Source organism: Geotrypetes seraphini, chromosome 11 (genome assembly GCF_902459505.1).
Source record: "Geotrypetes seraphini chromosome 11, aGeoSer1.1, whole genome shotgun sequence".
NCBI classification, from domain to species: domain Eukaryota; kingdom Metazoa; phylum Chordata; class Amphibia; order Gymnophiona; family Dermophiidae; genus Geotrypetes; species Geotrypetes seraphini.
The window spans coordinates 76,268,155-76,294,872 of record NC_047094.1 but is presented as its reverse complement, the minus strand read 5'-3'; the positions used below and the strand labels follow the sequence as shown (position 1 = coordinate 76,294,872).

Here is a 26,718-nt window from a genome sequence, read left to right as displayed (position 1 = left end):
GTAAAAGAGTGAATGGAAAGTGTTTATAATTGCTGTACAATAGAAGCAATCCAGAAAACACCACAAGCAGCATGGCCATTGCAGCGTCATCTCCATGGCACGTGATACCTTTTTTGTTATCCATTAGAAAATGACACGGTGACAAAATTCATCACCGTCCCTGTCCCCGCGGATAACCGCGGGAAACCATCTTCATGTCATTCTTTAAGGAAAGAGGGAAGAATCAGAGTATGAATGGCCACAACCACTGACCCACAAGCTTTGCTTTGAAGAATGCTGGTGTAGAAGGACTGAGGTTGAAATAAACACTAGAAAATGACATGGGGTTATTTCCCGCGGGAACGGTGATGAATTTTGTCACCGTGTCATTCTCTATTATCCATCTCACCTCCCCCTTCTAAGTGTGGTTGCACAGTGCTCTTTAGTCTTTCTCGCCCCTGGTTGTTAGGAAGGAAGCCTGTGATTGGACCTGCCAGACAAAGCCGCGATTGGCTAGGCTGCTTCGAAAGTAATCAGGGAGACTCCGCCCAACACCTCATCTAGTTTTCGCCCACCGACTAGGGAGGAAAGGCAAGATGGCAGCGGCGGCGGATGGTGGAGATGACTCCCTTTATCCCATTGCTGTGCTGATCGATGAATTGCGTAATGAGGACGTACAGGTGAGGGGAGAAAAAGCGATGGATCCTGTGGGGTGGGAGGCTGCAGCGTTGAATGCTACTATTTGTTCTTATGTGGTATCATTGTTTCGCCCTGAGCCTTCGGCCTCTGTCTTTGCCAGGCCCGTCGCTTCTCTCACGCTTCCTCGGGCAATGCGGAACATACGGGTCGGGTCTGTAAAGTATCTAAGTGGTCAATGAATGAATACTGGGATTTGTAAACCCTTGTTGGTAAGGAAACATGAATTATGATGCTACTCTGTAGGACTTCTCTCTCCTATTCAGTAACGCTTTAGTTTAAAAATGGATTAGAGTGGTAGTGGTCAGTAAGTCGGGAGTGTGCACACTCATTTGAAGCCCTTTCTCTCAATGATTAGAGTCTCGCTGCTGAGGCAAGTCTAAGAGGAGAAAACCAAAATGACCTTACTAGTAGAAGGACTTCTCAGCATATTTTCTTGTGCCTGGCCACCACTTTCTGTTTTCCCTGTATTGCAAAAGCGTTCTCTGAAATCCATTTTTATAAGCGGTTTTCTATGCTGCTGCACTTTGCAGAACTTATGCATAATTGTGTAGAAAGATTAGGAAAGTAATAGATCATTGCTGCTTTACATCCATGCGGTGCCTTTTCTCTCCCCCCCCCCAGTGACCACACATCCTTCCAGTTAAGTAGCGCACCCGCTCCCCAGCTTCCTACTAACCTATTCCCTCAACACTTTGTGGCTCTCTGACCCATAGGCTCCTCCAGCTTGGCGACGATATAACCCTTCAGCCCCCCTATTTTTTAAGCTGAAGAACCCTAACCTCTTCAGCCTTTCCTTAAATGAGTCATTCCATCTCTGTAATCATTTTGCTTGCTCTGCTTTGTACCTTTTCCATTCAGTGGCCTCCTTTTTAAGATGGGGTAATTGGAACTCAGGTGAAGTAACACCATATATGGTTGTAGAGGCATTATATTATTTTCTGCTTCTTATAGTTATGGCCAAAAGTTTGACTACCACAATTTTCATTATTTATGACTGATATTTAACAAAATACATATGAAACAAATCTGATTTTAAAGTTACCAAATGTTGTATTTTGCATCTAAAGTCATTGTAGACATTTTCTGCTAGATAACAGTATAGTGATGTTCTGCAGAATTCTGGAGTTATTTCCTGAATCCACACAGCTTTGATTATAGTCAGTGGTGTAATAAGGAGGGGGAGGGGAAAGGGTCTGCCTTCAGCACTGGCACCTGTCCTCTCTGCCCCTGCACACCCCTTCCCACCCTCTTTAACATTCTCAGCACAAACAGCATCCCAACCTGCTGTTAGCTTTGGCTCTTCCTCTGGTGTCACTTCCTGGGCTCACTCCTAGGAAGTGACATAAGGAGGAGAGCCGATAGCGGATACAGGCAGCAAGTTGATAATGCCACTCGCGCCAGGAACAAGGGAAGGGGCACTTGCGGCAGGAGGGGGCAGAAAAGGAGCAGGCAGTGGAGGAGTGCCACCGCCCTGGTTGCCTCTCGCCCTCTCTGCAGAGTCTGCACCACTGTTTTCAGTATAAGATCTCCTTCAGATGTTGTATTGTGTATGGCCAATCTCTGCTGCTTCATGGTCCACATATTTTACATTACATTAGAGATTTTGCTGTTCGCAACTCTGATCAATCTTGTACGGAACCATTTGTAACTCTGTTTAATTAATGTGACCCGCCTAGAACTCATCTGGGTATGGTGGTATACAAAAATAAAGTTATTATTATTTCTATTCCGCCATTACCTTGCGGTTCAAGGCGGCTTACAAAAGATTAATAAACAGGGGTTACAATGGGAGAACGATTGATTTACTAGAGAGGTAAATAGTAGATCTTTTGACTTTTCTCGGTTTGTTAAGAGTAAGGCGGCTTACAGAAGATTTAAAAGGGGGAACAATGGAAGCACAATTGTCATTACTAGTGAAGTAGAGTAGATCAAGCTTGTCCAAGCAACAGTCCAGATTTTATTATTTTCAATAATAAAATCTGGACTGTTGCTTGGACAAGGTTCTATCTATTGTATCTATTCATGAGGCAGTTCCTTTTGTTGAAAATGGGTTATGTTGTGAGTTAGCGTAAAGTTTGGCAGTTTCTCCTTCAAAACCTTCAAATACAATAAACGGTTCTGTGTTCTTTGGTATAAGGCAGGATGTTTCAGGCCTCATGAGAATTGGAAACAAATCATCAGCAAAGGTCAATGTTTTAAGTTCCATGGAAGCCACTCCCAAGACTGCTCACGACGTCAAATTGGTGTAATGTGCAGAGTAGGGGCTCTTATGTTAAGAAGATCAGCGGGGGAGAGGTGACACCCCTGTCTCGTGCCCCCTCCTACTGAGAGAGTCCAAGCGAATCCCATTTACCAGCAATGAAGTACTGGGAGTATAGTACAGAGAGCGAATAGTTGCCAGATAAAAGTCCTTCATGCCTATATGCTCCAATGTTGAAAATAGAAAGGACCAATTCACATTGTCAAAATGCCTTGGCTGCATCTAAGCTGACAAAAAGAGCTGGAATACGAAAATGCTAGCAATGAGCCAAAGCAGATAATACTTTACGGATGTTGCACACTGACTGCTGTCCCAGGACAAACTCTACTTGATCTTCACCAAACAGATTGAGGATATAAGATAGTCGATCTGCCAGTATATGAGAAAATAACTTTAGGCCCACATTAATCTGTGAAATCGGCCTGTAAGAGCTGGAGCTCTCTGCTGGTTTTCCAGGTTTCAGTATCAAAGAGATCAAGGCCTGATTCGCGAAGCGAGGAAAGGAACCTTTCTGGGTGAGGGCGTTGTAATAGGACAGTAGAGGCCTGCAAAACTTTAACTCTAAAATGCAATAACTCGCCTGAAAATCTGTTGGGACTGGGGCTGTGTAAGGTTTGGTAAGGATTGTTTTTTTTTATTTTTTAATAGCACTCTGCAATTCCTTGAAGGGGCTGGTTTAAGTGCGAAACAGCTTCCTCTGGGAGGTGCGGCATCCCGGAGGACTGGAGGTAATCCCTGATGAGGTCTGAGGAAAATAGGAGCACCCGTGCTATACATCTGCTCAAAATAATTATGAAGACTTCAGGCCGCATCCTCAGTCTGGGACACCACTCACCAGTATGGGTTGCCTACCCAAATTTATATCCAGTAGCCAAGCTGATAATGTGCCCGGTTTATTACCAAAGTGCTGAAGGCGATAAGTGCAGAAAGTAGCCCATTTTTTATACCGAGAATGCAAGAGAGTTAAGTGCAGCCTGAGAAGAGAGAAATTGCTCTCAAGTGGCTGGGGAAGGTTGGGATAGGTATGCACGTTTGGCCTTGCATAAAGCCCTCTCCAGTGTTATTTTATTTATAAACCGTTTACCGTATATACTTGAATATAAGTCAATCCGAATATGTCGAGACTCCCATTTTTCCCCTCAAAAAGGAGGAAAAATGGTTGACTCAAATTTAAGTTGGGGGGCTTAATATTCAAGTGCCATGCCCTGCCAGGATCTTCACCCAGTGTCCCCTCTGTCACGCCCTCCCTGGCAAGGTTCTGCACTCAGCCCCTCTCCCTGCCAAGTTCTGCACCCAGCCTCCTTCCCTCCCTGCCCTGCACTCAGTTCCATTCCCTACCAGGCTGTGAACCAAGCCCCCCTTCCCTGCCAGGCTCTGAATACTGTCGTTGTCGTTCCCCCCCCCCCCTCGCCAACCTCATCAGTGATGTCACAATGGCTTGATTGTCCCGTACTCCCCTCTGCCCTCTAACCCATCCAGCAGATAACCGGTAACCATTCCCCTTAACTTAAACCACCTAGTGGTAGGCCGGGACAGGAGGGATCTCTCCGTCTCCTGTCCCAGCCGACACTAACAGTTACTACCCTCCCTCATGTACCTGTTTGTTCCCTGGTGGTCCAGCGTGAATCCCGCACCGAAATCCTGCAGAAGATTGTAAAGGTAAGTAGCCAGCAGCACACCCAAGCTGGCACGCAGCGAGCTTTTCATGCTGCCGGCTGGCCCTGCACTGCTCCTTGATAGGCTTCCGTGAGAACTTGCGGCAGCCTATCAAGGAGCGGTGCAGGGCCGGCCGGGAGCACGAAAAGATTGCTCCTGATTGCCGGCCTGGGTGTGCTGCTGGCTACTTACCTTTACAATCTTCTGCAGGATTTCAGCAGGGGATACACCCTGGACCACTAGGGAACAAACGGGTACGCGAAGGAGGGAGGGTGGTAATTGTTAGTGTCGGCCGGGGCAGAAGACGGGAGGGATCCCTCCTGTCCTGGCCTAAGGCAGGTCGGCAGGAAGTCCGAGAGGGTTTCGGGTGGTCACTGGGGGATGACCCGAATATAAACCAGGACCCCTATTTTTGGGCCAATTTTTTGGCCCCAAAATCCTGGTTTATATTCAAGTATATTCGGTAAGTCTATTATCTTGATTAATCTTACAGTTTCTAGCACTGGTATAGGCGAGTGTGTCCTTTCAACACTATCTTGGCCGTTTATGATGTAAGAAATCATCCCACTAGATATGTAAAAATTTTTGAAATTCAGAATCTTGACTCAGATAGGTGAGAGAGCGCCATAATTTAGAACAGTGGTCTCAAACTCGTGGCCTGGGGGCCACATGTGGCCCTCCAGGAACTATTTTGAGGCCCTCGGTATGTTTATCATAATGACAAAATTAAAATAAAACAGTTTCTTGATCATATGTCTCTATAGCTATAAATGACAATTAAGACTTAGCCAAAAGGAAAGATTTATAAACTATAAAAGAGTTTTACCTCATGCAAAATTGTCATTTCTTTAATACGACATTAACTATTTTTTCTGAGGCCCTCCAAGTACCTACAATTCCAAAATGTAGCCCTTCAAAGGGTTTGAGTTTGAGACCACTGATTTAGATAGTGTTTAAACAGAGTCAAGATGGATGTCAAATCAGATGGGTGTGTGGTCTGAAATGTTGAGGGGACCCACCACTGCCGAGACCACATGTGGAAACAAGGTAGGTGGCACAAATATATAATCGAGCCTAGACCAACTACCATGAGTTCGAGACAAGCAAGTGTAGTCCCACATTTCGGGATGTAGAAGCTGCCATGAGTCAATTACATCAAGAGTGGAACATAAATCAGCCAACAATTTGCCTTGAGAACCCAAAGATGACAAAGGGCTTCCTGATTTATCTTGAAGCAGGTCCATAACTAAATTGAAATTTCCCGAGTGGAGCGTCCAAGTATTGCCCATGAAGTGCAATAAGTCACTGTATAAAGGGTAACTTCACTGCATTCGGGCCACAAACTACCAATGGTCATGCACAAGAGCATGGATCTTCCATCAACTGCCTTTTCTAACACTTGTACTCCTAAGGGCAGGGACTTTCGAACAAGGACCGCTATCCCCCCATTCCGTCCAGAGGGTGAGGAGAAATGTATGCCACCCACCCAGGAGTGGCACAATTTAAGATGCTCTTCATTCATTAGTCTAGTCTCCTGAAGGCATGCTACATCTGCTTTGTATTGATTTAAGGGCAGCCAATATTTTTGTGCACTTAATCCGCAAGGCGATACCCCTGACGTTGCTGGAGATCAGCTTAAGGGGGAGCCCACTTTTTGGGTTCATAGACAACGGCGCGAAAGACAAAAACGCGCACCGACAATTGAGCGCAATGCGCGCTGCTGCGCCGCTCTAAATTACAGTTTTTAGGGGCTCCGACGGGGGTTTTTGTTGGGGAACCCCCCCCAGTTTACTTAATAGACATCGCGCCGGCATTATGGTGGGTTGTAACCTTCCACATTTTACTGTAAACTGAACTTTTTCCCTAAAAACAGGGAAAAAGTGAAGTTTTCAGTAAAATTGGGGGGTTACAACCCCCCACAACGCCCCCACAACGCGGCGCGATGTCTATTAAGTAAAGTGGGGGGGTTCCCCCCCACGCCTCCCCGTCGGAGCGCTAAAAACAGTAATTTAGAGCGGTGTGGCGGTGCGCGCTGCGCTCAATTGTCTGGGCGCGCCTTTGTCCCGGCGCGCTTTTGACCTGACACCCACTTTTTGAAGTAACAGTAATAGATAGCAATAAGAGAAATAAGATAGTAAAATGTTAGGAGCATTCTGGGAGCCCAGCCTTTCCCGGCTTGCAAAAGATATTAGGTTACCCCTTATCTTAGACAAATACCATATTTTTCGCTCCATAAGATGCACTTTTTCCCACCCAAAAGTGGGTGGAAATCTAGGTGCGCCTTATGAAGCGAAGGTGCAAATTTTGTTACCCTCTCCCCGTACCATTGTAAAACCCGCCTGCCGCATCTCCTTTCTAAACCCACCTGCCCGCTGCCGCCGCGCCACCTTTTAAAAAAAACACAAAAACCCTCTCCCCCCTCCGGTCTGTCCGTCTGTCTATTGCCATCGCTGTTCCCCCTTTTTAACCTGGTGGTCCAGTGCTCTCATCTTATTTCCCGGCCAGCAGCAAAACAAATTAAGCAGTGCGGATGACAGGAGCAAGCTTTACGCTCTCTTGCTCGGCCCTGTGCTGCTTTCTGAATGGCTGCCGTAGGTTCTCGAGGGACTCGTGAGAACTTACGGCAGCCATTCAGAAAGCAGCACGGGGCCAAGCGGGAGAACGTAAAGCTTGCTCCTGACATCCATGCTACTGATTTGTTTTGCCGCTAGCCGGGAAATGAGGAATAGCAAAGGCTGCTGCTGCGGCAGGCAGAGAGAGAGAGAAGCCGGCTGGAGCTGATGGCAGAATTAAAAAAGGTATTGGGGGGGGCTAGTTGGCCTGGAGCTGGTGGGTTGGCTTGGGGCGGGCTGGCTGGGGGCAGGCTGGCTTGGGGCTGCCTACCATTAGACATGCCCACTACTAGATATGCCCTGTACCCTGTCCCAGCCTGCCACTAGACCATCATAAGAACATTACATAAGTAATGCCTCTGCTGGGTCAGACCAGAGGTCCACCATGCCCAGCAGTCTGCTCACGCGGCGACCCATCAGGTCCAGGACCTGTATAGTAATCCTCTATCTATACCCTTTTCCTTCAGGAAATCATCCAATCCCATCTTGAACCCCAAAACTGAACTCTATCACGCCCTCTGGAAGCGCATTCCTATCACGCCCTCTGGAAGCGCATTCCAGGTGTCGACCACCCTCTGGGTGAAGAAGAACTTCCTAGCATTGGTTCTGAATCTGTCCCCTTTTAATTTTTCCGAATGCCCTCTCGTTCTTGTAGTTTTCGAAAGTTTGACGAATCTGTCCCTCAGTCTCCACTTTCTCTATGCCCTTCATGATCTTGTAAGTCTCTATCATATCCCCTCTAAGTCTCCGCTTCTCCAGGGAAAAGAGCCCCAGTTTCTCCAATCTTTCAGCATATGAAAGGTTTTCCATAACTTTTATCAAGCATGTCGCTCTCTTCTGAACCCTCTCGAGTATTGCCATATCCTTCTTTAGGTACGGCAACCAATATTGGACGCAGTACTCTAGATGCAGGTGTACCATCGCCCGATACAACGGCAGGATAACTTCTTTCATTCTGATTGTAATACCCTTCTTGATTATACCTAGCATTCTATTCGCTTTCTTAGCGGCCGCTGCGCACTGTGCCGACTGCTTCATTTTTTTGTCCACTATTACCCCCAAGTCCCTTTCTAGGGTACTCTCACTCAATAGCCCTCCCATCGTGTAGCTGTACCTCAGGTTTCTGTTTCCTATGTGCAAGACTTTACATTTCTCTACATTAAACTTCATCTGCCATCTTGTCGCCCACTCCCTTAGTTGTTCAGGTCCCTTTGTAAAGATTTACAGTCTTCTATAGTCCTAGCCTCATTAAATAGTTTGGTGTCGTCTGCAAATTTTATTACTTCGCACTTCATCCCTGTTTCTAGATCATTTATAAATACATTGAATAGCAGCAGTCCAAGCACCGACCCCTGTGGAACACCACTCGTGACCTTCCTCCAGTCCGAGTAGTGGCCCTTTACTCCTACCCTCTGCTTCCTACCTGACAACCAATTCTTGATCCATCTGTGTACGTCTCCTTCCACCCCATGGTTCTTCAGTTTCCGAAATAGGCGTTCATGGGGGACAGGGTACAGTGCACACCATTTGGTTTAGAATTTTTTTTCTTGGTTTTTCTTCTAGAGGTGGGTGCGTCTTATGGTCAGGTGCGTCTTATGGAGCAAAAAATATGGTAGTAAAAATTAACCTTAACATAAAGGGCACAGCGACAAAAAAAAAAAAGAGAGAACACTTTGAGAAGGGATTCCCATGCAAAACTTATCCACCACCTGACCCCGTGAAATCCCCCATCCCTCATTCCTTCTAATCTCCCAAATTACCATCACCCCTCAAAAAAACTAAACAAGTAAAACTCCCCCAAAACAGGTAGTAACACAGGGGGTACAGAAAATGTATGATAAAACTAAGGCAGCAAGACAAACAAATACTAGCGCAATGTCCCAAGGATGGCAGGAAGAAAACCACCTGATTGTCAATGCTGTAGCATGATTGCATGAATGAGTACGTATGATATAGTAAAGCCTGCAAGTGGGGATCCATCAGATTCCAAGGTGTTTAGAAAAGTCCTGTGCCAAGGTCAGAGTGGCAAACTGTTGCCAACTTCCCTGATGTTATTACAGTACTTTCAAAATTGTAGGATAAACAAGCATGAAATGTAGTTGCTTCTCCTGAAGGTGGTTGCTAAGAGGTGCAAATTTCCTATGCTGCTCTGTTAAGGCTGTAGAGAAATCCTGGTAGATACTGTGGCCGGGCCGGTTCCTGAGTAGGTGAGAAGCCTGGCTCAGACCACAGGTAGATTTATTGTAGCGCCTTTTATATGGCTGGCAAAAAGGAAAACCCGGATTCTGGATTCCTGGTCCAAGTCCTCCAAGTTTTACCACATTCAAAATAAAGAAAAACAACAAAAGATGGTTAAACTGTGCAATGGCTTACAATGTCACTTTGGTGCAATGTCCAGCAACTCAGTTCAATATTCTTGCACCCAGTTATGAAGACTGTGAACAAACTAGTTCTTGTCCCCCAAAGAAAAACCCAAAAACCAAAATCCAGTAGCAAACTTTCCCAAAGTCTCTGTTTCTTCTACCGGCCTTTATTTTCCCTCCCCCAGGGTCACTGGCAACTCACAGCCACTGCTATTGGCTCCCACCCCGTGGGGCAGGTCTCACAGGAGCTTTTGAGTTTTTTTCTCACATGCTTCTATTAATCTTAGCATCACATAATTAGTAACTTTGGGTTTTTCCAAAAGTAATGATTTCCCTGCCTTCACCACAGGGGTAAGCACCGCTTTGCCTGATAAGCCGTGCAAGGGGAAAGCCTCCCGTCATTAGGTCTTCAGGCCCCCCCAAAATCATGCCCTCCAAGTCCCCTCTGTGTTTAGCTTTTACATGGCAAGGCAACATAAACTTTAACCAAATAGTTTCTTTAGCAACAGGACTGCCTTTGGCCCTGCCCCCAGCCTTAATCCTGAATTCCACAATAACCTGAACTGGATTCTCCTTGGGCTGGAGGAGACACTTCACACATCAGTTCCCCCTAGTTACATGTCTTCCTCATATTCAGTCTCATCAGGGATTCTACTCATCTCCCATTCATTCGGTAGGGACTCAAGGCTATTTCCCCATTCCCTTATCTGAGGTTGTTCCTCCCATCCCCCCCTTGCCTGCTTGTCAGTTCTCTGGCAATGTTTCCTCTCTCTGAGCCAAAACCCCCGGGGCTCCCTCCCAAGGCTTGTTGGGCAAAGCACTGTATCTCCCAGGAATTACACTCTCCCTCCTGCTGGGCTGTCCTCTGGGAAACGTTCTCGGCTGGGTAATAGGAACTCCTTGGAAGCTGCAATCACGGCTGGTTGCTGGCTTCTCTGGATAAGAGCCACCTAAGCTTCCATGATTGCTCTCTTTGTTCCTTACTTGTAGCAATTTGTTTGACACACCCCAGGGTCTGACTCCACCCCCTCCTGTGATGGCTTTCAGGTTTTGGGATAGAGGAAAGGATTGATAGGGGAGATACTTAGTTTTCAGTGCCCTCCCCACCTGGCTTTTGGGCTGTGCTACAACCTGCTTATGCACTTTCCCTCCTGGCTGAGCTGGCTGTCCTAGATCCAGGTCAGGTTTTACAGAGCCTTGTGCTGCAGGCAGGGGAGGTTTAGTAGTCCTTTTCACTGGGACAGGAGCTTCCCTGTCACAATACGTACCGGACAGTTATAGTAATGCAGAGAATCCCATTTTTGCTCTGTATAAACGCAAGATCTCCACTATGTGAATATAGTTATGGAGCTTCACTATGATAACACGTGGTTTGATGGAATCCGAGGCCCTGTGGCCCAAGCAGTGAGCTCTTCCAGCCGCATCGATCCCACCGACATGGAAAAAAAATTCCTTCGAAAGTCAAACCTCCAAGCTGGTAAGTAGACTAGAATCCATCACTATTTCTGGGAAGACCAGAAACTGCAAGTTTCCTCAGCAAGATCTGTTTTCCAGTTCTTCAATTTTAGTTTGCTTACATACTTGTCCCCGCAGTTTCTCAAGTTATCCCGCTCCACAAAAAGGGATGCAGGTCAGAGGCAGAAAATTACATGCCAGTGAGTCTCACATCAATAGTATGTAAACTTATGGAAACGTTGATCAAAAACAGATTGGACACAATTCTGGATGACGAAGAATTAAGGGATCCCCTCCAGCATGGCTTTACGAAGGGAAGGTCTTGTCAATCCAATCTGATAAACTTCTTTGACTGGGTAACAAAGAAACTGGATAAGGGAGAGTCCCTGGACATCGTGTATTTAGACTTCAGTAAGGCTTTTGATAGCGTCCCACACAGTAGGTTACTGAAGAAGATGAACACGATGGGCCTAGGAAAAACACTGACTGCATGGGTAGAATACTGGCTTAGCAGTAGACTCCAAAGGGTAATGGTAAACGGTATTCCCTCAAAAACGTCAGAAGTGTCCAATGGAGTGCCACAGGGCTCGGTCTTAGACCCAATACTATTCAATATCTTTGTAAGGGATCTGCCTCAGGGACTTTAAGATAAAATTACATTATTCGCCGATGACGCTAAACTATGCAACATTGTAGGCAGCGCAGCAGAACCTGATAGCGCAATCATGCCCGGCGCTATGGAGCAGGACCTACTTTTACTAGAATAATGGTCCAGTACTTGGCAACTGAATTTTAATGCCAAAAAATGTAAGGTTATGCACCTTGGTAGCAGAAATCCATGCGGAACATACACCCAGAATAGTGAATACCTAACCAGAACTGTAGCAGAACGGGACTTGGGAGTAATCATCCGGAAAGATATGAAAGCTGCGAATCAGGTGGAGAAAGCAACAGCAAAAGCTAGACAAATGCTGGGCTGCATCAGAAGGAGCTTTATCAGTCGTAAGCCTGAAGTTCTACTGCCGTTATACAGATCAATGGTGAGACCTCACCTGGAGTACTGTGTTCAGTTTTGGAGGCCACATTATTAAAAGGATGTGAAGAGAATGGAGTCGATTCAGCAAATGGCCACTAGGGATGGTCTCAGGACTAAAAAAATCTCAAATATGAAGAACGTGTGAGCAGGCCGCGCTTATATTCTCTCGAAGAGCGCAGGGAAAGGGGGGACATGATAGAAACATTCAAATACATTATGGGCCGTATTGATGTGGAGGAAGAAATCTTTTGTTTTACGGGTCTCACGGCGACAAGAGGGCATCCGCCAAGACTCAGGGGGGGGGGGGGGGAAGATTTCATGGGGACACCAGGAAGTACTTCTTCACTGAAAGGGGTAATTGATCGATGGAATGGTCTTCCACGTCAGGTAGTCGAGGCCAGAACCACGCTCAGCTTCAAGGGACGATGGGACAGACAGGTGGGTCGCTCCAGAGGAATGCTTAAAAGATAGATTCCCGAAGGAGGGAGGGAGGAGGGAGGGTTCTTGAGTGGGCAGACTTGTTGGGCCGTCGGCCCTTTTCTGTCGTCATACTCTGTTTCTATGTTAATCTTCAGCGTGGTAGAAGAATCCTCCATATATGGACTCTAATTTGCTGGTTCTGCGCATCATGTTAGGTAGCACATTGTTCTTCAACCACCGGTCCATGGACCAGTGCCGGTCCACAGAAATTTCCTGCCGGTCCACAGGGCCAACATGTGCATCAGGCCCAAAACAGTGTTCTTCAACCGCCAGTCCACGGTGTGATTGATGCAGTGTTATCTTTTAGCCAGCTCCCTCTTCCTAACTGATTCAGTGCACAAAGCCACAGGCAGTGGCTCCTACGAGCATCCTGTGCCTGAACCGGAAGCCTTCTCTCTGACGTTGCAACATCAGAGGGAAGGCTTCCAGATGAGGCAAGGGACATGCAAGGTGCAATTAGTACTATTATGGGGGCAGGGGCTGGGGTGGACATTGGGTAGAGATGTGCGGGGTCTGGCCCATGACTTAGCCCAGTGTTTTTCAACTGCCAGTCCACGGACCGATGCCGGTCCACAGAATAATTTTTTTATTTCTGCCGGTCCATAGGTATAAAAAGGTTGAAAAACACTGAGATAGCAGACCCTCAAATTTGAAATTTGTCTGGGTAGTTGTGCCAAGTAAGGGTCAAGAGCAGATACCACTGCCAACTTCAGTTTTCAGAAGGTCCTTGGAAAGTTGGAACACATGTTCAGGCTGCGAGTCTGCCATTTTAGTTTTGGCGATCTTCTGCAATCTCATTCTCTCTTTTCTAGGTCATTGAGCTCATGGAATCTGAGGGTTTAAACACAAATCTGTGCACAGACCATTCACCCAAGGGAATGTGGCAGAAAAGCCCAAATTTTGTAGCTAGTAAAGGTGGTTTTAGCAGGGATGGTGTCGGGGAGTCGCGAGTAGAGACTACGACGGGAGCTTAAGGCAGCCATTTCCTGTTAGCGATCTACACGGGGCAGGAGTGTAGGAAGATTGCTCCTGCCCCGAAAGCCTGCTAGACCACCAGGTAAGGCCGGGATGCTGGGGGGAACGAGATAAAATATGGTTCCCTCCAAAAAAACCCACAAAACTAGCAAATTTGTGAAACTGCGAGTGTGGAAACCGCAAATGGGGGAGGGGGAAGTGTACATGCATTTCCATAGAACATAACCCCATAATTATTCATTGTGTGAGGGGCATTCTTTCACACAGGACTAAGGGCAAGATTCTCAAAAGTTTTTAATGCTGTCGCTAAACTGTTTTCAGGCGGTTTAGCCTGTATGCAGTTAAGCGGCAAAAGGGATTATCTCCGTCTTTTGCCAGGTTTCTAGCAGTCTCCGACACTGACATGCAAATGGGCTCTTCAATATGGAAATGAGCCCTCCGGTGGATTCTTAAAAAATGCCAAATCGTTTTCAAAAAGCAGCATTGGCTTTTGGCAACAAAGCGACTGGTCCAGGGGTACCAGTCAGTGTCAGAGACTGCTAGAAAGGCCTTTGTTATGATGCAGAGGGAGAGATGCCCATTCACTCCGCTGCATCATAACACTCCTTCCCTAAAATCCCGGGTCACGACCACCCCTGCAACAGGAGAGATACCCACTCCTTCTGCACTAAAATCCCTGCCGTGGCCTGACCTGACTGCCCCCCCCTCACAATGGGAGAGATGCCCACTCTCTCCCGCTTTCAAGTGACTCCCCCATCTCTGCCACCCCCCTCCCCCTTACCTCAACATAGATGAGCTGGAGGGACACTCCTCCCAGTTGCTGCGTCATCTAAATTGGGCCTTCCTCTCCTATAGGAGGGGCCTTAACCTGGGCCAATCAGAACCTCAAGCCCCTTGCCATTGCATCCCAAGAGGTACCAGGGAGAGGAAGGCCCATTTTAGATGACGCAGCAGCTGGGAGGAGGGTGTTCACTATGTTGAGGTAAGGGGGAGGGGGCTCACTTGAAAGTGGGGTAGAGAGGGCATTTCTCCCATTGTGGGGGGTGGTTGCATTGGGGATTTTAGTGCAGCAGAAGAGAATGGGCATCTCTCCTGCTGCAGGGCTATGACCAGCGATGGGCACATGCAAATTTAGTGAATCTTCGCTGCTGTCCACGACCTCATTTGTATGCGTGATTTATTAAGAATGTCTCAGGTGTTTAGATTTGGTATAAAAATGGCTGCGTTAGCAGATGTCGCTCTTTAATGCAGGTTTTTGAGAGTCCTGGCCTAAGTGGTCCCTATGGAGAGAGCTTCTCCCCAGAACCAAAGCTGGGGACTTGCTTATTATATACTATTACAATGACTGGTGACTATTTCAAACAAAGAAAATTCCTTAGGTTTTGAACAGGCATAAAGAAAGTGTTACAAAGTCTAAAAGTTAAATATATTTCTGGCATAAAGAAAGTGTTACAAAGTCTAAAAGTTAAATATATTTCTGTTACAGCAATTTCTAACATAGTAACATAGTAGATGACGGCAGATAAAGGCCCGAATGGTCCATCCAGTCTGCCCAACCTGATTCAATTTAAATTTTTAATTTTTTCTTCTTAGCTATTTCTGGACAAGAATGCAAAGCTTTACCCGGTACTGTGCTTGGGTTCCAACTGCCGAAATCTCTGTTAAGACTTACTCCAGCCCATGTACGCCTTCCCCAGCCCATCCTCCTCCAAACGGCCATATACAGACACAGACCGTGCAAGTCTGCCCAGTACTGGCCTTAGTTCAATGTTTAGTATTATTTTCTGATTCTAAATCTTCTGTGTTCATCCCACGCTTCTTTGAACTCAGTCACAGTTTTACTCTCCACCACCTCTCTTGGGAGCGCATTCCAGGCATCCACTACCCTCTCCGTAAAGTAGAATTTCCTAACATTGCCCCTGAATCTACCACCCCTCAACCTCAAATTATGTCCTCTGGTTTTACCATTTTCCTTTCTCTGAAAAAGATTTTGTTCTACGTTAATACCCTTCAAGTATATGAATGTCTGAATCATATCTCCTCTGTCTCTCCTTTCCTCTAGGGTATACATATTCAGGGCTTCCAGTCTCTCCTCATACGTCTTCTGGCGCAAGCCTCCTATCATTTTTGTCGCCCTCCTCTGGACCGCCTCAAGTCTTCTTATGTCCTTCGCCAGATATGGTCTCCAAAACTGAACACAATACTCCCAAGTGGGGCCTTACCAATGACCTGTACAGGGGCATCAACACCTTCCTTCTACTGGCTACGCCTCTCTTTATACAGCCCAGCATCCTTCTGGCAGCAGACACTGCCTTGTCACACTGTTTTTTTCGCCTTTAGATCTTCGGACACTATCACCCCAAGGTCCCTCTCCCCGTCCGTGCATATCGGCTTCTCTCCTCTCAGCATATACAGTTCCTTCTATTATTAATCCCCAAATGCATTACTCTGAATTTCTTTGCATTGAATTTTAGTTGCCAGGCATTAGACCATTCCTCTAACTTTTGCAGATCCTTTTTCATATTTTCCACTCCCTCTTCAGTGTCTACTCTGTTACAAATCTTGGTATCATCTGCAAAAAGGCACACTTTTCCTTCTAACCCTTCAGCAATGTCACTCACAAACATATTGAACAGGATAGGCCCCAGCACCGAACCCTGAGGGACTCCACTACTCACCTTTCCTTCCTTCGAGCGACTTTCATTAACCACCACCCTCTGGCGTCTGTCCGACAGCCAGTTTCTAACCCAGTTCATCACTTTGGGTCCTAACTTCAGCCCTTCAAGTTTGTTCAACAGCCTCCTATGAGGAACTGTATCAAAGGCTTTGCTGAAATCAATAGCTATTAACAATAAACTTGAACTGATTCACCAATGGCTCGAGACTAATCGATTAGCCTTGAACGTTAACAAATCTAATGTTATGTTTTTCTCTTGGAAAGATGATCATAAATTTCTGTTTCCCATTACTATTAAAGGTTCTATCTTGCAGTCAACCAGTAGCATTAAGATCCTTGGGGTTATTTTCGACAGCAAGCTTACCTTCCACGAACATATTAGTAGTATTGTTAGATCTACATTCTTTAGATTACGGCAATTTCATTCCGTTTCTAAATTCCTATACCCTAAATCTCTAAATATACTGATTCACTCGCTGGTGATTTCAAAAATTGATTATTGTAATGCTCTGTTCAAAGGAATTGCTTTAAATGAAATCAGTCGTCTGCAGATTATACAAAATGCCTCAATTAAACTCATAAAGAACGCAAAAAATTTGATCATGCGACTCCATTATTTAAGGAAGCGCATTGGCTTCCAGTTGCTCACCGAATAACTTACAAACTAAGTTTATTAACTTTTAAATCTCTTCTATATAAATCACCTTCTTTCTTTTATAGAGTATTGATTCCTTATACTCCCTCTAGATCACTTAGATCTATCGACCAACATCTCTTGGCAGTTCCTTCCCTTAAATCTATAAATACATGGCGACACTATTTTCTCTGTCACAGCCCCTCAAATGTGGAATTTACTCCCAATTTATATACGAGAAGAATCAAGTTTGGATAGTTTTAAGAGCAAGCTAAAATGCTTTCTTTTAAAGATGCATTTGATAGCTAATAAAACTAGAATATAGGATTAGTTTAGGGCTCTCAACTGAGCCCTGTGCTTTAAATTCTCTGTTCTTTATTATTATTTCCCCTCCCTATTGTTGTTCTTCCCTTATGTTTCCTTCACTATCTTTTAAACTTATATTTCTTTCCCTTTTCCCTTCCTCTTGTGTCATGTGTTTGTCTTGTGAGTTATATTCACATTGTCGGTTTCTCTTGAATTATTGTAATTTAATATTTTAATATTTTGTACATCGCTTAGAATGTGGAATAAGCGATTAATCAAATACTTAATAAACTTGGAAACTAAATTACATCTGGCATATGTCCTCGATCCAGCTCTCTGGTCACCCAATCAAAAAATTCAATCAGGTTCGTTTGGCACGATTTACCTTTTGTAAAGCCATGTTGCCTCGGATCCTGTAACCCATTAGATTCAAGGAAGTACCCTATCCTTTCTTTCAGCAACACTTCCATTATTTTTCCAACAACTGAAGTAAGGCTCACCGGCCTGTAGTTTCCTGCTTCATCCCTGTGACCACTATTATGAATAGGGATCACATCTGCTCTCCTCCAATCCCCAAGAATCACTCCTGTCTCCAGAGATTTGTTGAACAAGTCTTTAATAGGACTCGCCAGAACCGGTTCATAGACAGTAACGCAGAAGACAAAGGCGCGCGCTGACAACTGAGTGCAAGATGGAGGTGCGCGCCGAAGAAAAAGACTGTTTTTAGGGGCTGCGATGGGGGGTTTTGTTGGGAAGCCCCCCCCCACTTTACTTAATACATATCGCGGCAGCATTGTGGGGGATTTGGGGGGTTGTAACACCCCACATTTTAGTGAAAATGTAACTTTTTCCCTAAAAACAGGGAAAAAGTTAAGTTTTCAGTAAAATGTGGGGGGTTACAACCCCCCAAGCCCCCCACAACGCGGCGCAATCTGTATTAAGTAAAGTGGGGGGGTTCCCCCCACCCCCCTATCGTAGCCCCTAAAAACAGTCTTTTTCTTCGGCGCGCATCTCCGCGCTGCGCTCAGTTGTCTGCTCGTGCCTTTGTCCCGGCGCGCTTTTGACCTGACACTGCCAGAACCTCTCTGAGCTCCCTTAGTATCCTGGGATGGATCCCTTCTGGTCCCATCGCTTTGTCCACCTTCAGTTTTTCAAGTTGCTCATAAACACCCTCCTCCGTGAACGGCGCAGAATCTACTCCATTTTCTCATGTAACTTTGCCAGACAATCTCTGTCCTTCTCCAGGATTTTCTTCTGTGAACACAGAACAGAAGTATTTATTTAGCACATTTGCTTTCTCCTCATCACCCTCCACACATCATCTTTAATTTAGCAATTCCATTTTTCATCTTCCTCCTTTCACTAATATATCTGAAAAAATTTTTGTCTCCTTTTTTACATTTTTAGCCATTTGTTCTTTCGCCAGATAAATCCCATAGAGATTTAAAGGGCTTCAGGGCTGTTGCTGCGTGGCAATCGCTAGCACAGCTTTGTAAAAGAGGGGGTTAATATTTCTTAAATCCTACTTAACCAGCAAATTATATTACACTCCCCCCCCCCCCAGCCCGCAAACAAGGAAAATTCACGAGTAACTTTTGGGCTGACTCAGACCTACCCCTGGACCTTATCTGGTGGTCTAGTGGTGACGCGGGGCAGGAGTGAAGGAAGATCGCTTCTGTCCCACGTCACTCCTAGACCACCAGGTAAGGTCCATGCATGAAGTTGCCACCGGAGCTGCGTCCACGGCTGAGGGCTGTGCTCCTGGGGTGGCTGCTCACCCCCGATTGCCCCCTGCTCACCCCGATCCAAGTCCCGAGGCTGGTTCTGGTCGATGCAGGCTGCCTCTGAGCGATTCTGTAGGGGGGGGGCGGGCGGGCAAAAAAAGTGAGAATAGTCAAAACCATGATCGCCGAAACTGCAAATAGGGAGGGGGAAGTGTATATTATTACTCCCTTTTTTTCCTCTATATATAATTTCCTGATCTTTTTAAATTATCTTTTAAAGGTTTTTTTCATGTTTGCATATAAATATACACGCACTTTGTCCAGTCCTGGATAGGTCTCCGCCACATCCTGCTATCTGGGCTGTTCACGCCAGACAGCACCATCTTGGCTTTTGCTAGAAACATCCTTAACTTCGTTTCTTTTGAGGTATGGGTGGTATTTGGACTTCTAGTTCAGGAGTCCTTTGTATTTATTTTTGCATTATTTCAAATCATTTTTCTCTAATTTCAGCTCCGTCTCAACAGCATCAAGAAACTGTCTACAATCGCATTGGCATTGGGGGTGGAAAGGACAAGGAGCGAGTTACTACCATTTTTGACAGGTAATGAGGACATGTATGGAACAACATTTATGGCAGCATTTCCAAAGTTTGTTTTTGTGATTAGAGCACCCTCTCAATACCTACAATGTCTTTCAGAGAACTTAGCAATAGCTGGTCAGAATACTTAAAGAACAGGCTAACGCTTTATATACCTTTTGAGACCCATCTCAAGGAGCATCATTATCTGTACCCTTATCAAAAGAAATTGTATGATGTGATAACCACCAGTGAGCCTTCTCAGGAATAGCCCCCACAATCTGGAATGTATTCCCATGGGGGGCTACATCTAACTCAAGACTACGTATACTTCAAGAAGTAGATGAAAGGGGGGGGGGGCGTGGCTTGGAGACACATCTAGATGATCGGGTAAGTTGAGCTCCGCGTTAACAGGCACTATTTGTATTAATATAAGTTACAAAGAAAAATTTTTTTTTCTTTTGTTAGTGAGTAATTTGGCTTTAGTATGGCAACGAGAAATCAGACAAAAATTGATGCCGCTTTCACGACGGCTACAGGAAGCACAAAACAATAAAAGCCTGAACTGGCTACCCCCTCAAAGGCTCCGTTGCCTAAAGAATCCAAAGAAATCAGCAAAGTCTTAGCTGAGCTTTGGGGGATAAGAGAGATAGTGTCGGATAATGCACAAAAGTTGCAGAAGCTCAAGGAAGAAGTAGCTAGCCTTACAAAGCAACCGCAGCTAGCTGACATAAAGGTAGAACAGCTGGAAAAGAGGGTTGAAGTAACAGAGACAGAGATGCTTCAATACAAGTTACATAAAAAAAAATTGAAGTCTTGACAAAGGATCTGGAGGGTTGTGCCAATAGGGAAAGAAGAAGTAACCTGAGAATTTTAAGTTTACTAGAAGGGATTGAAAGGGGGGATCAGATATCCTTTTTTGCCCAAAATTTTGCCTCTCAAGACAAAGGGCTCCTTTTACGAAGCCGCGTTAGCAGTTTAACGCGTGTAATAGTGCGCGCTAATTTGCCGCCGCACTAGCCGCTACTGCCTCCTCTTGAGCAGGCGGTAGTTTTTCGGCTAGCGCGGGGGTTAGTGTGCGCTAAAAAGGTTTGTACGATAAAGCCTTTAACGCGGCTTCGTAAAAGATCCAGCCGTCAAACGGGGCCGCATCAGTTAATTTTTAAACTATTCAGATTCCAACAAGTGATGGAGGTTTTTCAGCTGGCAAAAGAAAATGGAAACTTAAAATGTCAAGGCTCTCGGATATTCATTGTGCCTGATTTTGCGAGGGCTATGGCTAATAGAAGGAAAAGATTTCTGGAATTGTGGCTACAACTCAAGCACCTCAGGGCCAAGTATGGTTTACTTTACCTGCCCTGCGGTAATGTGGGTTACTTATGGCAACAAAACAATAAACTTTGATCCTGATAAGCTTCAGGAGTTTATAAACCAATGTGAAGAGCCAATGTTCTCGTGATTCTCAGGCAAAGAACAATCTTCTGTTGTTCTCTTTTGCACATTATGCATGTTTTATATTTATGAAATATTTTATTTTATTTTGTTTTGTTTGGTGTTAAATTTGAGGAGTGGCAGTGATATGGAGTCAGACTGGCATTCTTGGGGAATTGACCGTGAAGATCGATATGGGTTTAAAAACTTGGATTTTATGAGATGTATATTACAATAGTAGCCTTAAGAGAATGGCTATGGTTATACTTTAAATCTGCTCAAGCCAACGGATCCTGGCGTGAGTTATGGAATGACAGGTATGCTGTAGCATTATTTAAAGTTTTGAATATTGGGAAATGGTGTGCTACGCTGATGTGGAGGAACTGTTATTGGATAGCTATCAACATTAACTTCAGGATGAAGAGCATACCAGATTGAAGGACTCTCAATGGCTGGTTCTTTGGGACCATGCTGGAATAGAGAGTGGAGAGAAAAATTTCAGGCATAGCATGATAGGAACCACCATCAGCATTGCGGTTCCGCAAGGAATATCTCTTAGATCAAGCTAAATTGGGCTAGCCAAATCTATTTTTTACCTATACACCTGATGGGTCAGCTCCTACTAGTGCTGGGTTTTATGCCACTGTGGTACCTGCTAGTAATTTGTCACCATGTACCGGCTCATCCACAAATCCTACCTCCATACACAGAAACAATGAGATCTGGAGAAATAAAGGCAAAACTCAGCGAGTGAGATTCATCATAAAAACAAGAAGCAGAGGAGGCAGTTTGGCTGATCCAGAAGTCTGTCAGATATATACTAGAAGCTGAAGAAGCCAAAATGGGTTGTTCATCGTAAATGCCTGGTTTGGGAAGTTTGTGACTGACAACGCCCAGGAAGATGAGAGCATAAAAGTCATAGATGTTATTGTTCCCCTGCAGTTTTTAGTAAAAGATTCCAAACTCATCCTTACTGAAATTTCGAAGGTTGGTCTGCTTGGGTTTTATGACCCGTGTGTGGATGAAGATAAAAATTTTGAAAGTGTTGTACTCGTTCCGAGGTGCCCTCCACCAAGTGATGTCAGCAAATAATGAGCCACTTAGGATACCAAAGCAATCTCACAAAAAGGCTGGATTGCGATTCCATCTGTACAGCAAGAAGTATAATAGTTTGTATGGGCAAGAGACTGAGATACTGAGGATTCTTCGGGTCAACATGAGGGATATTGGCAAGATCGTGGTGGTTAAATATTTGTCTGTTTGGTTACTGGATCTGAGCGAGTTTTAAAGGTTGGAAAGTTTGCTGCGGTATTAACTACATGTTTGAATGCTGAGAGAATTAATTTCATATACATGAGTTACATCTCTTGAATGCAGAAATCTTACAAATGTGAATTGATTTGAATTACATTGTGCAACCTGATGCATCTGGTAGACGACTTCATTCTGAAGACTCTTCAAATCAAAAAGTTGAAGTGTGTAGTGCTTGGAAGGATTTATTTAATCTTTAATTGTTTGTTAAGTTGGGATACTAAGTTACAAGAGCTGACCTCGTGATACGTTTTTGGAGGGTTAATTATCTGATAATGCTGTTAATTTCGGGTTTGTTTTTATTTTATTTTTTTAATTCTATGGGATATTTTAGATCTTGCAACAGAAGGGGTTATTGTAGATTTAAGGTTTTAGGGTGGTTTTTTTAGGAGGGTTTCTTTTTTAATTAATAATGATAACTTATAAAATGAAAAGGTTTTTATAGTATTTTGCTTATTTTAGCTTACATTTAATGGTTAAGCTATACGATATACTCAATTGGTTAATTTAAATTCTTGTTTGTTTTTTTTTTTTAAAATAAGGATTAGCCCACTTTTAGGAAGAGTATTGTAGTAATATCTAATTGATAAGTATTGCCAATGGTGATAGCCTGATTAATTATATAGATTTAAGAAGTAGTACAATAGAGGCATGCGTGTTGGGTAATCAAATGCATAAAATGGGGTATATGTGGGATAATAAATTTGATGAATGAGTGGAATAGGTTGAGTAAATAGATGCATGAATGAGCAGTTCAGCTATAATAAACTGCATAATGTGATAAGATTTGGATGATTTAGTTGTGTTTTATTTAAATGGAGATGGATAGGCTTAATGGGGAATCTTTACATGCTAACTGATTTAGTGGAAAATTTAATTATCACTTTAATTGCCTATATTTTTGAGTTTAATATTCAAATATATATTTTCTATTTATTCCTATGTGATAATATTGTAAGGAGATAAATCTTAAGGGAGATATTAATTTTACAAGGTTATATATATTTTACAAGGATATTAAGGGAGATATTAATTTTACAAGGATATATACGGTATATCCTTGTAAAATTAATATCTCCCTTAAGATTTATCTCCTTACAATATATTTATCAGGGAGAGTTAACTTTATGGGGAAGTCCTGGAAGATCTTATGGTCAGCATGCAGGACCAGAATCCAAAATTTTTGTCAGATAGCAGACCTCGAGCCACTAGGGGGTCTAGCCACAGCTCCAAAGAAGCAGTTATGATGCCAAGCCATCAGCCCAAGCCTCCACGCATCAGAGGGAGGTTATCGCCACAGATTGCTAGGTGCTGGACATATGGGTGGGATGCAAACTCTATATCATTTGTCCCCGCTTGGACCTTTTTATAGATTACTAAACTAAACCTTAAGTTTTTATATACCACATCCTCTCCATAAAGATAGAGCTTGGCACGGTTTACAGGAACTTTAATATAAGGAAGGAAAAACATAATAAGAATTAGTGATTATAAAGAGGGTAGCGAGATTTACATTTTTAAGACTAGCCAAGTTTTCAGATGCTTTCAAAATAATTGGAATTAGCCCAGATTCCGCAGCAGGGCAGGAAGGTTATTCCAAAGCTCAGTGATTTTGAAGAAAAGAGATTTCCCTAATTTTCCCACATAGATTACCTCGTAGGAAAGCCAGAAAGTGGCCAAATTCAGAGCAACAGTGCACATATTGCTAGATCTGGAAGCCATAGAGCTTGTATAGAGGATGACTTGGGCTCCAACAGATACTTGATATATTTATATATTTATTTAATTTATACTTCATCATGTCCAGGAGAGACTTTGAAGACTGGAGGTCAATTCTAGACCTAAAAGCAGTGAATGCAGCTCTCAAGATACAGTAGAATCCCAGTTAAGTATTCTGCTGGTACTCTCTACCAACTGGCAAAAAAATTAAATTCTCTCCTGCACTCCTCACCTGAAAACCTCCAAAGTCACGCACTCCTCACCCAACAACCGTTGATCATCTTTCTAGTAGACATATACTCTATTCCTGAAGCCCGCCCTGTCGACTGAATTTCCCTTTTTCCTGCCTCAATAAGACCTGACAATGCGGACATCTTGTGTCTTCGGTCCAGCCTTGACAAGAATATCACTTTGTAGTATCCAGGGGGTGTATGTATGTATATACCGTATTTTCACGCATATAACGCGCGCGTTATACGCGTTTTTACCTACCGCGCATACCCCTCGCGCGTTATATGCGTGAGCGCGGTATACAAAAGTTTTAAAACATAGTTCCCACCCCGCCCGACGCCCGATTCACCCCCCCAGCAGGACCGCTCGCACCCCCACCCCGAACGACCGCTCGCACGCGCTCCCACCCGCACCCGCATCCACGATCGGAGCAAGAGGGAGCCCAAGCCCTCTTGCCCGGCCGACTCCCCAACGTCCGATACATCCCCCCCCCGGCAGGACCACTCGCACCCCCACCACGAACGACCGCCGACTTCCCGACAATATCGGGCCAGAAGGGAGCCCAAACCCTCCTGGCCACGGCGACCCCCTAACCCCACCCCGCACTACATTACGGGCAGGAGGGATCCCAGGCCCTCCTGCCCTCGACGCAAACCCCCCTCCCCCCCAACGACCGCCCCCCCCCAAGAACCTCCGACCGCCCCCCAGCCGACCCGCGATCCCCCTGGCGACCCCCACGACCCCCCCACCCCCCTTCCCCGTACCTTTGGTAGTTGGCCGGACAGACGGGAGCCAAACCCGCCTGTCCGGCAGGCAGCCAACGAAGGAATGAGGCCGGATTGGCCCATCCATCCTAAAGTTCCGCCTACTGGTGGGGCCTAAGGCGCGTGGGCCAATCAGAATAGGCCCTGGAGCCTTAGGTCCCACCTGGGGGCGCGGCCTGAGGCACATGGTCGGGTTGGGCCCATGTGCCTCAGGCCGCGCCCCCAGGTGGGACCTAAGGCTCCAGGGCCTATTCTGATTGGCCCACGCGCCTTAGGCCTCACCAGTAGGCGGAACTTTAGGATGGATGGGCCAATCCGGCCTCATTCCTTCGTTGGCTGCCTGCCGGACAGGCGGGTTTGGCTCCCATCTGTCCGGCCAACTACCAAAGGTACGGGGAAGGGGGGTGGGGGGGGTCGTGGGGGTCGCCAGGGGGATCGCGGGTCGGCTGGGGGGCGGTCGGAGGTTCTTGGGGGGGGGCGGTCATTGGGGGGGAGGGGGGTTTGCGTCGAGGGCAGGAGGGCCTGGGATCCCTCCTGCCCGTAATGTAGTGCGGGGTGGGGTTAGGGGGTCGCCGTGGCCAGGAGGGTTTGGGCTCCCTTCTGGCCCGATATTGTCGGGAAGTCGGCGGTCGTTCGTGGTGGGGGTGCGAGTGGTCCTGCCGGGGGGGGATGTATCGGACGTCGGGGAGTCAGCCGGGCAAGAGGGCTTGGGCTCCCTCTTGCTCCGATCGTGGATGCGGGTGCGGGTGGGAGCGCGTGCGAGCGGTCGTTCGGGGTGGGGGTGCGAGCGGTCCTGCTGGGGGGGTGAATCGGGCGTCGGCGCGGGGTGGGAACTATGTTTTAAAACTTTTGTCGAAGGTTCTTGGGGGGGGGGCGGTCGGTGGGGGGAGGGGGGTTTGCGTCGGGGGCAGGAGGGCCTGGGATCCCTCCTGCCCGTAATGTAGTGCGGGGTGGGGTTAGGGGGTCGCCGTGGCCAGGAGGATTTGGGCTCCCTCCTGGCCCGATATTGTTGGGGAGTCGGCGGTCCTTCGGGGGGAGGGATGTATCGGACGTCGGGGGGGGGGGGCATCAGGCTTTCAGGATGGGGACAGACCTTCAAGGGGGGACAGTGCATGGAAGTCAGGGGGGGGTGAACGGAGAGTCGGGACAGCGCACGGAAAGTCAAGGCGGGCGAAAGGAGCGTCGGGCAGCATGCGCGGTATACCCGTGAGCGCGGTATACCAAAGTTTTTGTACATATCATCGTGATTTCTGCGCGCTATACCCGTGTGCGCGTTTTATACGGGTGCGCGTTATTTGCGTGAAAATACGGTATATGTATGTATATATATGTATGTATATATATGTATGTATATATATGTATGTAGATATATATATATATGTATGTATATGTATGTAGATATATATATATATATATATATATATGTATATGTATGTAGATATATATATATATATATATATATATATATGTATATGTATGTAGATATATATATATATATATGTATATGTATGTAGATATATATATATATATATATATGTATATGTATGTAGATATATATATATATGTATATGTATGTATATATATGTATATAATATAATATAATAAAATGCTAGGCCGCGCATGCGCACTAAAAAATCATGTTCCCTGATCCCGTCGTGGTAACACGAGTGCGCATGCGCAGTTTTCACGCATCGGGCTTACCATCGCTGCAGCCAGTTGAGGTCTATGACGCAGCTCAGCCTCTTCAGACAACGCTGCTCCTCCTCTTCGGGCAGCAGGCTCCTCTCCTCTCAGCGCAGCCGCTCGGAGGCCGCCGGGACAGAGCTGCG

At 45.6% G+C, this 26,718-nt stretch overlaps 1 protein-coding gene across 2 annotated transcripts in view; it reads left to right on the top strand.

Moving 5' to 3' along the window:
- The first annotated feature begins 538 nt into the window (after window positions 1-538).
- The window catches only part of LOC117369139 (serine/threonine-protein phosphatase 2A 65 kDa regulatory subunit A alpha isoform), a 204,379-nt gene continuing 178,199 nt past the window's right edge, over window positions 539-26,718 (top strand). Inside the window, exons 1-3 of one of the 2 annotated variants that reach the window (XM_033963185.1) lie at window positions 637-659; window positions 19,367-19,457; window positions 23,983-24,060. In XM_033963185.1, the coding sequence (XP_033819076.1) occupies window positions 24,030-24,060 (31 nt within the window). In that variant the 5' untranslated portion in view covers window positions 637-659; window positions 19,367-19,457; window positions 23,983-24,029. Of the gene's footprint in view, window positions 660-19,366; window positions 19,458-23,982; window positions 24,061-26,718 lie in introns of both variants that reach the window. The other variant, XM_033963184.1, reaches the window with a different exon arrangement.